The following is a 15,008-nucleotide window of genomic DNA, read 5'->3' as shown; positions in this document are numbered from 1 at the left end:
GGATATAATGATTTTGAAATTTATTTTTTTAAAAACTCACATCCCCTTCTTGATATACCATGAATGCTGACATTCTCTACAAAAGCCACCTTTCTTTCCTTTTCTTAGTAGGAGTGGGGCAGAGAGAGGGGGAGAATCTTAAGCTGGCTCCACACCCAATACAGAGCTCAATCTTAAAATCCTGAGATCATGACCTGAGCTGAAATCAAGAGTCGGACACTTAACCAACTAAGATGCACTCGAAGCCACCTTTCAAACAGCTCACCATTACATAGACATTTTAGGGACCACAGTATTCATCTTAGCAATGACACTGAGTGCCAAGTCCTATACATCTAAAGAATATAATAATATCTCTGCTTCTAATCGCAAATGTTTAAAAACTCCTATGATTCTCTCTCCCATAAATAAATAAATCTTTAAAAAATAAATAAAAACTCCTCCTAATTCGGGGTACCTGGCTGGCTCAGTCAGAAGAGCATGTGACTCTTACTCTTGGGGTCATGAGTTTGAGCCCCACATTGGGTGGAGAAATTACTAAAAGCAAAACATTAAAAAAAAAACCTCCTTCTAATCCTACAAACTATGCTAATTCCCTGGCTGCTGTTGGGATATACTGGAATGGTATCCACACTGAAAGAAAGCTGTCTTTATAGTCTTAAAACATGTTCCCCAAAATAAGTTATATAAGATGCACAAATTTGTAAGTACACAAGCAATCTATTATTTTTATGCCATTTTATAATCCCCAAAGCAGTATTTTAATCATAGCAACCTGTTAATGATGATTACATCTGGTGAGTAGGACCGGCAGGAGTAGATGAGGAAAAGAGAGTTGCTGTTTTTGTTTTTTTAAAAAAATACTTTTGCACTGTTTAAATATTTAAATTAAACATGTACTTTTTAATGAATAACTGAATAAAGAAAAAGGGCACAATTATGAAATCAAAGATCTCCACATTTATTTTATTCTATTCCCTGTCATTCCTGGAAAGAGATTGTAGCACTCTGAGAGCAGGGACCTGGTGTGCCTTTCACAGAGTTCCAGCTCCCACAGAACCATCCCCGTGAGGGATGGTAGGCATGTAAAAGGAGTTGAGGTGGAGGTGATGGGAGCAAGATGATTCAAAAAGGCTAGAAGCATTAAAAAAAGTACTTCTATTTGGAAGGCAGACTTCAGAATAAAGATCTACTATCTCTCTTTGAAATGCTACTTAACATCTATTCATACCTCTAGCTGCTGTGCTCCTTAAACATTTAGACCCCTGTTTGAATGATGACCAGAGTAAGCCCTCCAGAGGGCTAAAAAATTGCTTAGGTCATTATTAATATAATTTCGAGACTATCATTCCAAGTTTTATGTATGAAGTCCACTGCCAAAAGCCCATTTGACATCTTTTTGAACTATCAGCCAAAATGCTAGTCACCTGGTGACTTCATTCTGTTTCTAAACTTTGAATTCCATTCTATATCTTCTTATCCAACAAACTTGCTTCATATTTGGTCATTTTTCTTAATAACCCATCACTTTCCATGAAACTCATACACCTAAGCTTCAGCCTCATCTTAAGTCACAAGTCACAAATATGAGTGCCTACACAAGGAACCAGGCAGATAACATAGGTAAAGTATGGTAAGTCCTAACAGGGTGTAGCAACAATGTAACAACCTCTTCTAGGACTGAGAGTTTATAAAGAACAGGGTACTAGGAATACGGAGTTCTAAAATCCTCTAACCTGAACTGTAAAATATAATACTGTGAAAAGAGGCCATGGGTTTAAATGAGGTCAGAACTAATGAGTGAAAGCTGCTGTTGACAAACCTGTCCCAAATTTGCTGAAGGGGTGTTTGGGATTCCCCGTAGCTTTTTCCAACTGAAAGAGTCTCCAAGCATCGTTCATCACATTCTTCTCATGTTCTGAATCAACTGCATTCACCTCTCTGTCTTTGCAACTCTCATCAAACAAGGGGCACAGGAAAAACTGTGCAAACCTAAGGGTGTAAAACACAATTAACAATTTGAAAGCTGTTATTTTAAGAGTAGCCTTTTGAAAATATGTTTGAAACTTAACAGATAGGACATATGAATTCTACAGAAGAAAAAAAACTACGATCCCTACCAAGAGAAAAGAAATGCAAAATAAATTCTAAGTAACAGAAGAAAAATACTAGACATATGTAAATTCAGAAGTCAGAGATATATATTTTTTAAAGATTTTATTTATTTATTCATGAGAGATACAGAGAGAGAGGCAGAGAGACAGGCAGAGGGAGAAGCAGGCTCCATATAGGAAGCCCGATGTGGGACTCGATCCCGGGTCTCCAGGATCAGGCTCTGGGCTGAAGGCGGCGCTAAACCGCTGAGCCACCCAGGATGCCCTACCCCAAGAGATATTAGTGAAAATATAGTCAACACACTTCAGATGCCAATCCCAAGTCCAAGTTGTACCTGGGCTTCTAACTAACTGGCTACAGACCATAGGTTCCCACCACCTCCTCTGGTTCAATTAATTTGCTACAGGAGCTCACAAAACTCAGAAAAACATTTTACTTACTAGATTACCAGTTTATTATAAAAGGATATAATTCAGAAATAGCCAAATGGAAAGGATGCACAGGGCATCCTGTACATGGAAGAGGCACGGAGGCCACGCTCCCCAAACCTCCATGTGGTCACCAACCTGGAAGTTCTGTAAACCCTGTGCTCTTTGGTTTTTATGGCAGCTTCGTTCCCTATGCATGACTGATTAAATCACAGGCCATTGGTGACTGAACTCCAGCCCCTCCTCCTCTCCTGGAAGGTCTGGGGATAGGTGTCAAAGTTCCAACTTTCCAAGCACAGGGCTAGTTACCCTGGAAACCAGTCCCCCAAACAGGTTACCCAGGAGCTTCCCCAAAGTCACTTTAATAATGTACAAAAGACACCTTGAACATTCTCATCAAGTAGGAAATTCTAAGGGCTTTAGGAGATATGAACCAGAAAAGGGAAGAAAGACCAAATATTTATTTCTTTTATAAATCAAAATACTACAACAGCAAAAAGTCAAGGCATACTTATGAAGACAGTAGCAATCTATTTAAGATTTGCAATTTGGCAAGTCACTAAAATCTCTGTTATATATGTCTAATTCTCCAAAAAAAAGAAAAGGCAGGTGACAGTTCTTGGGCAAATAAATCTTAAATTCACAGTTTGAGATGCCACTGAACTAAGACTCAGACATTTTAGGACAAACTAAGTGACCTACTTTTTTTTTTTTAATTCCTTTTTAAGTAGGTCCTGCACTGGGCATGGAGCCCAACACAGGGCTCAAACTCACGACCATGAGATCAACCATTAGATCAAGACATGAGCCAAGATCAAGAGTCAGACATTTAACGAACGGAGCTACCCGGGAGCCCCAGGTGACCTACTTTTTAAAGGCTCTATTTGAATATTTTTCTTCTTATAAAGAAAAACAAACAACTTTAATTAGTTGGGAAAAAAATAATAGAATGAAAACCCCATGAAAGTAGTTTGACCAAGACACAATTATGGGCTTTTACAAAATATTAAGAGAATTTGAAAATGTTAATAACCATTGATTCAACAAATGACGTGGCATGTAACTCTGACGTAGGTAACTAAATGCTCCTCTCGAGGCTATCCTTCACTAGTAGTACCAAAGTTTAAACTAAAATAACTTTAGTAAGGGAGCTGGGTGGCTAAGTCAGTTAAGCCTCTGCCTTTGGTCAGGTCATGATCCCAGGGTCCTGGGGTTGAGCCCCTTAGTCTGGCTTCCTGATCAGTGGGGAGTCTGCCAGGGCAGCCTGGGTGGCTCAGCGGTTTGATGCCTGCCTTCAGCCCAGGGCCTAATCCTGGGGACCCGGGTTCGAATCCCGCTCGGGCTCCCTGTGTGGAGCCTGCTTCTCCCTCTGCCTGTGTCTCTGCCTCTCTCTGTGTGTGTCTCTCATGAATGAATAAATAAAATATTTTTTAAAAAAATGGGGAGTCTGCTTCTATCTCTGCCTCCCCCCTCCCAACCATAATAAAAATAATGAGGAAGTGATCTCTAATAATCTAATAGATTATTAATAAATGATTAATAAATCATTTTTATTGATTTTTAAATCAATAAATGATTTTTAAAAATAATAAAAAAATAAAAATAAAACAACTTTAGTTGTAAGTTAACTCTCCTGTATCAGGTTGCGATTTAAGGCATGATTTCATAGAGTAAATCTTAAGAACCTTTAGACTCCATCTTATAAAAACAAAATCCAGAATTCAGATAAAGCTATCAACAGAAACTGTCTGAAGAGGGCCTAAGAGATTCTTGGATCTATAGATATCTCAGCAATTGTACTTCACAGTTCAACTGTCAAAGAAACTGTTATCACTACATGATATTTATTCTATGCACACAGTAAATAAGATACTGTACTAAGTACTTTACACATACCAATCCAAAGGAAAACTCCATCTATCTTGAGTCTATAATCAAAGATACATGGAAACAGATATTTCTGGACAAGTAACCTCTTTTACCTATCTTAATATGTTTAAGCTACTAGAAAGTACCTAAAAGTGACATTCCATAGCTGGATAGATCCATGTAAAGGGTCAAGATAATGACAGTATAATCAATATTTTAATAAGATGCTCTTACGTGCCTCAGTGGCACAGTCTGTTGTGTCGGACTCTTGGTTTTGGCTCAGGTCATGATCTCAAGGTTGTGAGATGGAGCCCTGCAACTGTCTCCAAGCTGAGTGTGGAATCTGCTTAAGATTCTCTCCCTTTCCCTCTGCACCCCCCCCCCACTCACACACATGTTCTCTCTCTAAAATAAATAAATCTCCTAAAAAAAAAAAAGATGCTTTTATACTAGTGGGCTTTTTGTAATCCTCTGAGTCAAGTAACAGACATCCTCCATCATACAGAGATTATATGAACATCTGCTGTAGCATTTGTAAAGTAGGAAATTAAATGCAGTGTATGATCCCAGGGAACACATTAATGGAAGTCTTCTGGGAATAAATACAAAAGATGATTATACCTCAAAGCTGCTGCCTAAACACTGAAACATAATCTAGAATAAGTAAGAAACAGGCTACTATGACCCAGCCATGGATCCCGAACCCATGTCTCTTCCCTGTTAATCTTCTTTCCACTAAGGAATAAATTCAAACTACTAGGTTTCTTTTTTTAATTTTTCATTTTTATGATAGTCACACACAGAGAGAGAGGCAGAGACATAGGCAGAGGGAGAAGCAGGCTCCATGCACCAGGAGCCCGATGTGGGATTCGATCCCGGGTCTCCAGGATCGTGCCCTGGGCCAAAGGCAGGAGCCAAACCACTGCGCCACGCAGGGATCCCACTACTAGGTTTTTTTTAAAAAAAAAAAATACAATGGGGCAGCCCCGGTGACGCAGTGGTTTGTTTAGCACCGCCTGCGGCCTGGGGTGTGATCCTGGAGACCCGGGATCGAGTCCCACATCGGGCTTGTTGCGTGGAGCCTGCTTCTCTCTCTGCCTGTGTCTCTGCCTCTCTCTCTCTCTCTGTGTGTGTCTCTATGAATAAATAAATAAATAATCTAAAAAAAAAATACAATGACCATTATTATTATTATTTTTTAAAGATTTATTTATTTATGAGAGAGAGAGAGAGAGAGAGAGAGAGGCAGAGACACAGGCAGAGGGAGAAGCAGGCTCCATGCTAGGACTCCAGAATTGCGCCCTGGGCCAAAGGCAGGTGCTAAACCGCTGAGCCACCCAGGGATCCCCGTACAATGACTATTATTAATATAAGTAAGCAAATAAAGCTACACTATAATTGCTAAGTCAAAATTCATTCTAGATCTATCAAAAGGTGCAGAATTATACCTTCTTAGCAATATAGAAAACTATAAAGAGTTACCAAGAAAAAATTCTATTTTGGATAATGAATCAAATCACTAGGATGACAAAAAATTAGAAATTGTTAAGCTGTGTAGAAAATTGACCAAGAAATTAAATTGGCTTAATGGGGGTTGCTTCAGAAAATACTTTCACAAAATGTCCCCAGGGTTGAAACAGCTGGTCAAAACATTGTGTCACACAATGAAATGTCACCTCATACCAGCGAGAATGGCTATTACCAAAAAGACAAGAAATAACAAGTGTTGGCAAGAACGTGGAGAAAAAGAAACCTATGTTTTGGTGGGAATGTAAATTGGTGCTGCCACTGCAGACAACTCTCAAAAAATTAAAAACAGAATTACCATATGATCTAGCAATTCCACCTCTGGATTTTTACCCAAAGGAAAAACCCACTAATTTGAAGAAAAGATATAAGCACCCCTATGTTTACTGCAGCATTATTTACAATAGCCAAGGTGTGAAAACAACCTAGGTGTCCATGGATGGATGAATGGATAAAGAAAAATGTAGCATATATATATACAAAGGGAAGACTACTCAGCTGTTAAAAAAAGAAAAGAAAAAAACCCCACAAAATCTTACCATTTGCAACAATATGGATGGACCTAAGGGTATTATCCTAAGTGAAATAAGTCAAAGAGTGACAGGTATGATCTCATATATGCATGAAATGTAAAAAACAAACCTCATAGATACAGAGAACAGATTGATAGTTGTCAGAAGAAAGGGGATTTGGGGGTGGGTGAAAGGAATCAAGAGATACAAACTTCCAGTTATAAAAATCAAGGGGATATAATGTACAGCATGGTAACTATATTCAGTAACATTGCATTGCCAACTTGAAAGTTGCAAAAGAGTAAATCTTAAAAGTTCTCATAAGAAAACTTTTTTGTAACTTTGTATGATGACAGATGGTAACAAGATTACAGTGGTGATCATTTTGTAATGTATACAAATACTGAATCATTATGTTGTATACCTGAAACTAATACAATGTCAATTATACTTCAATAAAAAAAAATTGGGGGTGCCTGGGTGGCTCAGCTGGTTAAGCATTTGCCTTCAGCTCAGGTCATGATCCCAGGACACTTAACAGCCTGTTTCTCCTTCTCCTTCTTCCTGCCACTCCCTGCTTGTACTCTGTCAAATAAGTAAATTCTTAAAAAAGAAAAAAATTCTATATCCAATAAGTATCCTTGAGAATAGAGTAACTAAAGGAGAACAGAATATTCAAGTTCTACCATCCTGGAATAGGAGCATGTTTGAAAAGAAATCCATGACACTATTACAGTTTATTCTTCATCACATGCTTCATATGTAATACTACTTAGAACGGGAAGAGCTGGCAAGAATTTTAAGACTGGTTTAAAGTCAAGCCACTATTTTTCCTCTACCACAAAATAAATATGTATCACCCATTTTTTTTTTTTTATAAAACACGGGGAAAAATACTGGTTAAAATACTTCTTGTTAAGCTATAAAGCTGTGAAGACATCTTTATAAAAATAGTAACTGTTACTATTGTTAATGTAATAAAATGCTCAAATTGGATAATTCCTATGATACTCGGCATTACCTGTCTAGGGCACCTTCTAGGTGTTCGTGGGAAACGTCAAAATAGTAATTGGTATGTTCTCCACTGGTAAAGGCATTTGAACTTCCTGCATGCTCACTGAGAAACTGGCTGTATTCATTTTCTTTAGGGTATTTCTTTGTTCCCAAAAATAGCATATGTTCACAAAAATGACTTAAGCCAGCAATATTTGGAGGATCTGACAATGAACCTGAAAGAGAAAAAACATACATACAACACATCTTTTTTTAATGTTTAAAGTTAGAATAAAATACAGATGGATTGCAGATGATCTGGAACTTCCATTAACATGACAGCTCCAACCATACAATCAGAGAAAGTTAGGCATAGGCTGCTCTAAAATGGTATTGTTTAAATTCTAGCCTCAGCTTGTGATACTAATTAGCTGGTAACTTTGGGCAAATTACTTAACCTCTCTGGACATTAGTTTCCTCACCTATCACACTGGAGGGGAAGAAAGAGTTGAATTCACTGTTTGATAAGACCTAGAGCTTTCTAGTTCTGACAATTTATTGCGGGGGACAATACAGAGTACTGGTAAGAGCACAGGTTTAGGGTTATCTGCTCTGCTAACTCTGAAACTGTGAGCACGATATTTTATCTTGCCCCAGTCACTTTTTCTATACATACCTCATCTAGAGAGCTGTGTGAACACAAATTAGATGATATTTACAAAACACACACCATGTCATACTTAGAAGTAATTATTTGTTCAATACATGATGGTTATTACCTTATTTCCTCAATTTTAAAATACCACTGAGTTAAATAAAAGCTTTTCAGATAGAAAAAAAGAAACATATTTATGTACATATAAGCAAGAATCAATTTGACTAAAGCCACATTAAATGTAAAGGAAATGTCACACAAGAATCAAAAAAAAATAGGGATCCCTGGGTGGCGCAGCGGTTTGGCGCCTGCCTTTGGCCCAGGGCGCGATCCTGGAGACCCGGGATCGAATCCCACATCGGGCTCCCGGTGCATGGAGCCTGCTTCTCCCTCTGCCTGTGTCTCTGCCTCTCTCTCTCTCTCTCTCCTTCTCTATGTGACTATTATAAATAAATAAAAAAATTTAAAAAAAAAAAGAATCAAAAAAATATTATTTCCTAGTGTATCAAAAGTGTATAAAAATGAAAGCATTACCACTGCTACTATAAAGGATGAGGATTAATTTCCTTGCTGCTAGGTCACCTTAGCTGAGAACCTAACAAAATAAATGTAAGATTATTTTATTTTGACAAATGTAGATTGTCAATGGTTGTTCAGGGCTATTGTACAAAGTAAGGTACATCAAACTGATAAGTGGGAGGTCTTTATCTGCACACCCATGGAGAGTTCTAATAAATGTCAACATAAGATCAAGAAAACAAAACAAAGTTTAATTCACAATTTTAAATTGTACCTATGTGTACATCAAGTGCTGCTGATGACTTATCCGTGGTCGGATCACTGATAAGAAGTACTTTGATACCATTGGCCAGTTCTAGCCCACGGTATTCTCTCTTGTCTTCAGGGGATTTGATAATGTGATTTCCTAGTCTCTTGATAGCTGGATTATTCATTTTGTTATAACTCTTCTCTTGGAAACTGAAAAGAAAAAAAAGTATTAATTGTTGCACTGTGGCTTATTTTTTTTAAGACTAAAAAGTAATACCAAGCAAACCCATATAATACATCATCAGATTAAAAAAAATGTATCTGGAGGAAACTTTCTATAGCTTACCTACAGGGTAAAATCATTTCTCTCTTCCCTCTTACCCCTCATTCTTGTTAGGGAAATGTTAACAATATTGTTTTTGCAGAGTCCAATTTGATCTAGGAGAGCACTTGGATGGAAATTTGAGACAGGATAGGTTGAGCAATGAGCTGGTCAGTGTATTGACCTAGAAAAGAGTTTTTAATAACCAATAATTGCTTTCCCACACATTTCAGAATTTTTTTTTTTTTTTTACATTTCAGAAATATTTACTAAAGATGAGAGGTTGTGTGAGGATTATTATTTGACCAACCAAAACATTGCTGATGATATTCAAAAATAGGGCAGGGGCAGCCTGGGTGGCTCAGCGGTTTGGCACCACCTTCAGCCCAGGGTGTGATCCTGGAGACCCGGGATCGAGTCCCACGTCGGGCTCCCTGCACGGAGCCTGCTTCTCCTTCTGCCTGTGTCTCTGCCTCCCTGTGTCTCTCATGAATAAATAAATAAAAATCTTAAAAAAAAAAAAAAAAAGGGCAGAACTAGAACTCATGGGTCCAATATGTCCATGCTCAAAAAGAACAGAACAGAACACAGGGGACTACAACAACCCTCAATGAGAAAAAAATCCTGTAAAATCCTGATACAAAATAAGATACCTGGATTACACTAGGAAGGTGGGGGGTGGCAGGGGGGAGGGGAGGGGAGGAGTACATACAAACAAGTAAAAAAAAGTGGGAAGGGACCCCAAGCAATTTTTATAATCTGGTGAAAAACTGAATGCCAGAGCAGGAAGAGTCTAGTTGTCTTAAGATGTTAGATAAATTCTCTTACAAAGGACTTCCCGTCCTCTGATAGTCCTCTCCTCCCCTCTCTAGGAAAGCTGGGTTACCAGAATGGGAAGAGGCTAGACATGGAATTTGGTAGGAGTGTTGCCTATAATTAGCGCAGGGAAGAGATGTTCCAGAGTCTGGGATTGTGTATGTTTTTGAGACTAAGAGTTGATGCTCTTTTTCTCTATACTGGGAATCATTTAAGAGACAAAAATGAGCCTGTTATATTAGTTATATTAGTAGGCCAACAGACTAATCAGATAAAGTCTGATCTGAGACTACAGAGGAAAAATGACCCTAAAGCTAGCATATATTCTTCTTACCTAGAAGACAAAAGAGGTAGATCTATTTGCTTCTTAAAGACTGAGAGACATCCAGATTTAAATCAGAAGGGGCATAAATATAAATAGGCATAATATTATTTTCAATAAAATCTTTGTCTTTTGTATTAGAATATCTGGAAGTTAAAGGAGGGATAAATCCAGTTTGCTTTTACCAGAATATCTTCCTCTCTGAAATTATCTAACTACTCTTCTGAGTAACAAATGATTAACCAAAGAGGTCTGCTCCTATTAAGATTGTCCCCTAGATCTCCTTTTAAGGAGATTCTTTGGAACTTTAAAAATCAATAGTCTAGGTCATAATAAATATATAATACTTTTTTTAAAATCACATAATACTTTATACAGATACTGCTAATAGTCATGCCCTATTTATAGTAAAAATTATTTCTTGAAAAACAAAGCATAAAATATAATGCTAACATTTTTGGGATATAAGATCACCATTGGAAAATTCCAACTCCTATTTCATTAGTCACAAGCCACTGAAGTTCGATGTTAAAGACAGATGAAAATAAGTGAGTGCAAAGTCTTAAAAAAAGGTGTTTTGTGGTTAAAAAAAAATCTCAAGGAACAGAAAACAATCTATCTGAACCTCCAAGGAAGAAGACAAGGATAATAATCCTGGTTAAGGTATTTCCCAAGAACAATCTGTTTGGATTGCAATAAATGCCTTCAATATAGAGCTGATTTCAAAGACTTGACTTTAATCTGGGTTGAGATTAAATAAACCATGAGACAGCCTTCATTAAGACCCCCAGGAAGAAGGGCAGCATTAAAAGACAATAGGAAAGCTCAGAGTGTACCACAGAGAATAGCTTAGGGTCCCTCCTCTAAAGCTCTACTAGAGAGAGGGGTTGGGATTCTCTCGGGAACAAAAACCAAAGGTTATTTGTTTTTATTCCATTGCCATTGTTTTCACCTAACTCCTCTTAGTGTGCTCGCCCCAGGTAGTCTGACCTAGGGGAGCCTGGGGCTATAAGGGCTACAAGTGACTAAAATGAAATGATGATGATGATGATGATGATGATGATGATGATGATGATGGAGCTCTAAAAAGTCTGTCCAACCCACAGTTGTGGTGGGGAGATGAAATACAGCTCACTTTAGTAGGACAAATTGTCTTATTCTGTGGGAGGTGGAAAATTCATCAGAAGTAAGATAACCACCCTCCACTATAGGCTATATTCTTCTGTACCTTGTTCAGGGTTCAGTTTCCCTTGTCCAGATTTTCTTTTTTTTTCCCAGAGGAAAAAATATGTACCATCAGAGTTCATCACAGGCATGTACAGAGAACTCATTTAGATACTCAAGGCATGACTGAGTAAAATCTCTGGTGATTGAGCAAAAAGATATGAATTTATTCTCTAAGTCAAATATAAAAATTAGTCCAACTACTTTTAGACATTAGTACAAGAGATCAAGAACAACTGTAAATTTCTATGCTGGCAATGCTACCAAATCAAGTATCATGACTTCTTGAGGAAGTAAAAGCCAAAAGAAACAGTAGCAACATCTTCAAACAAGATCCATCCCCAGCAATCTATATTCAGTAGACATAGTCTGGATCCCTGCAGCCTACCTATCAGCACATCCTACAACAATTTGATTCTCACCTTCTGGAGAACTGAAGGAAATGATTGGGAACTCCTCTGACGATGAATTCATCAACAGCTTGCCTGTCTCTGTATTTATACTCTGTATTCATGAGATCACATCCCAGCTCCCTCATTAGCATAAGGCCTTCAGGAATAATTCTGACTTTCAGATGACAGGCTGGTGCTAACTCAAATGCTTTCCCAGACACTTATTTGGTATTTTTAACCTAAGTCAAAATCTTAGGAGCAATAAAACTACTTTCAATTTTACCAACATTATCATACATTGGAAGCTTCATAAGGCACAACATTGTCAGTGTTCAGCATTCTGATAAACTGGAGAGGGATTTAGCAATTATGGTATATTTTGCAATTCTGTTCAGAATTTAAAACTAATATAAAAGCTGGCAGAGTCATTACATGTTATCTAGTCCTTTGCAGTTCATGGACTGGCAGCACTCTTCCTGAGAGCTGGTTAACAATGTAAAATAATCAAAAACCACCAGAGACCCACTGGGCCAGAATCTGCATTGCATTTGAACAAGATCCCTAAGTGGGCTAGTACCCTCATCTTACTTATAGGGAAACTGAAGCTCAGGGAACTTAAATCACTTGCCCAAGATCATACAGCAAAAAGTTACAATGAGAACTCAACTCTTAACTTTCAGTCCTGTGTCCACCCCAGGTCCCCCAAAACCAAAAGAACATTTAAGGAGGCCTATTAAGATGCAGACAATACGCCATGTACATTAGCTATAAAGATAGTATTCCAGAGCCCTCACTCTGAAGGAACTCAGACTAGTGAAGGGAAAACAGGTCATTACCTTTTTAAGCGTGGTGACAGAGTTGTTCCTGGGGCATTATGGGAATAATGAAACAGGGGCATCTAACTCTGTGTAGGAGGGGAGAGAGGGGAAAGAGGCAGTGGAAGCATGACAAATAAAAGGAAAGATACCTGAGCAAAGGACTGGTGATGAGGAAAAAAAAAAAAAACAAGAGGCATAAAGCAGAAAAACAAAAGCACCAGAACTCCCCCTGAAAGATCATGGATTTTATCGAGACATGTAAAGAACTAAACTGCAAAATCAGGTGTGCAAAATCAAATTCCCAAATAGGTCATTTTCAAATTCCCATACCAAAAGGAAATTTTTAATGCAAATCATCTTTTATTCAGATAACCTTTGACAGTCTTTTATCTCATATCTCTTTAAGTGTTTCACAGCCTATTTAACAGGAGACTGAGAAATTTTTTTGCTCTCTACCCACCCCCGTAACCCCAGACATATTTAAAGGCAGACTTCATCTATTTCTAATTTCTAAATGCATGACCTATAAACCCAAACAGGTGAATGCCCTGCTAATAGCAAAATTAGAAATCAAAACCTCCCTTCTGTGGAATCCATCCACCCACTCCTAAAACTGGAGGTGGAAGCTGAGCTTGCCTATGGCACTCCTGGATGGGGAGGAGGCACCCAGAGAGAAAATGTCTGAAATCAGAATGACACCATAAACATCCTTTCTTCTTGGAAGAAGACAGAGGTTAAGACTGAATATCAAGGTAGGATTGGTAAGGGTTCAGTGGTATGAGCCCTAGAATGCTTCAGTGTAAGATCACATATTCTCAAATATTATTCATGTTACTTAATGTAAAAAAAAAAAAATCACAACATTTCTCAGGGAAGCATATGCCCATGGCTCTTCAGCTATACGGAACTGTATACCTCACTTTATATGCCAGCTAGATCATAAAGGTAGGTACAAACTAAAATCCTGTCAAATTAAATCTTAATTTCCGGGCAGCCCTCGTGGCACAGCGGTTTGGCGCCGCCTGCAGCCTGGGGTGTGATCCTGGAGACCCGGGATCAAGTCCCACATCGAGCTCCCTGCATGGAGCCTGCTTCTCCCTCTCCCTGTGTCTCTGCCTCTCTCTCTCTCTCTGTGTCTATGAATAAATAAAAAATAAAAAAAAATCTTTAAAAAAAAATCTTAATTTCCTGTGATGAAATGTTTTTGCCTTTCTTTGTTCCAGGCAGAACGTCAGCTGTTCTAACTCTGTATCCTCTGGAAAGAAGTTTAAGATGAAAAAATGAACCTTAAATGAGTAAGGGTGATTGCAATTTAAAAGGACTCCTACTGGGACACCTGGGTGACTCAGCTCAAGGCGTGATGCTGCAGTCCCACATCAGGCTCCTCACAGGGAGTCTACATCTCCCTCTGCCTGTCTCTGCCTGTCTGTGTTTCTCATGAATAAATAAAATCTTATAAATAAATAAATAAATAAATAAATAAATAAATAATAAATAAGAATGGATGGATGGATGGATGAATGAATGAATTAATGAATGAATGATGAATGGACTCCTACAGGAGTGGCTCAGTTGGTTAAGCATCTGACTTGATTTCAGCTCAGGTCATGATCTCAGAGTTGTGAGACCAAGCCCCCATTCAGTTGCTCACTCAGCGAGGAGTCAGCTTGAGATTCTCCCTCTCCCACCACCCCTCCCACTGCACATGAGTGAGTGTGTGTTGACACACTCTCTCTGAAATAAATGAAATTTAAATAAATAAAGGAATCCTACAGCAGCAGCATTTTGGAGACAGGTGCTTTTGCAAATTTTTAGTTCTGGTACATACATATCAATGGCTGATGTTCATTTCAAAAGTGACAAGCTTGGGATCCCTGGGTGGCACAGCGGTTTAGCGCCTGCCTTTGTCCCAGGGCGCGATCCTGGAGACCGGGGATCGAATCCCACGTTGGGCTCCCAGTGCATGGAGCCTGCTTCTCCCTCTGCCTATGTCTCTGCCTCTCTCTCTCTCTCTCTCTCTGTGTGACTATCATAAATAAATTAAAAAACAAAAACAAAAAAAAAAAAAAACAAAAGTGACAAGCTTAACATGGAACACTTTATAGGGGCTTTATGGAGGTTGAAGCAAATGAACAAGACCTCCATTTTTTACCTCTTGCCACACAGTTAGTTGACTACAGGTTTCTTACAGTTATAGTTTGGGGACTGAGGGTGTTTCACACCTTCTTCTTTCTTCCACAGGGAGTC

The 15,008-nt window shown here is 38.4% G+C and overlaps 1 protein-coding gene across 4 annotated transcripts in view; it reads right to left on the bottom strand.

Moving 5' to 3' along the window:
* IDE (insulin degrading enzyme) overlaps positions 1–15,008 on the bottom strand; it is a 138,971-nt gene that overhangs the window by 80,699 nt on the left and 43,264 nt on the right. For all 4 annotated transcript variants that reach the window (XM_041743512.1, XM_041743511.1, XM_041743510.1 and 1 more), the window contains 3 exons: positions 8,893–9,077; positions 7,473–7,680; positions 1,823–1,992 (listed from right to left, as the gene is read on the bottom strand). In XM_041743512.1, coding sequence (XP_041599446.1) covers positions 1,823–1,992; positions 7,473–7,680; positions 8,893–9,077 — 563 coding nt within the window. The remainder of the gene's footprint in view (positions 1–1,822; positions 1,993–7,472; positions 7,681–8,892; positions 9,078–15,008) is intronic.

This window comes from Vulpes lagopus, chromosome 2 (genome assembly GCF_018345385.1).
Source record: "Vulpes lagopus strain Blue_001 chromosome 2, ASM1834538v1, whole genome shotgun sequence".
NCBI classification, from domain to species: domain Eukaryota; kingdom Metazoa; phylum Chordata; class Mammalia; order Carnivora; family Canidae; genus Vulpes; species Vulpes lagopus.
The sequence above is the reverse complement of the archived record's forward strand: the minus strand, read 5'-3'. Positions and strand labels throughout refer to the sequence as shown.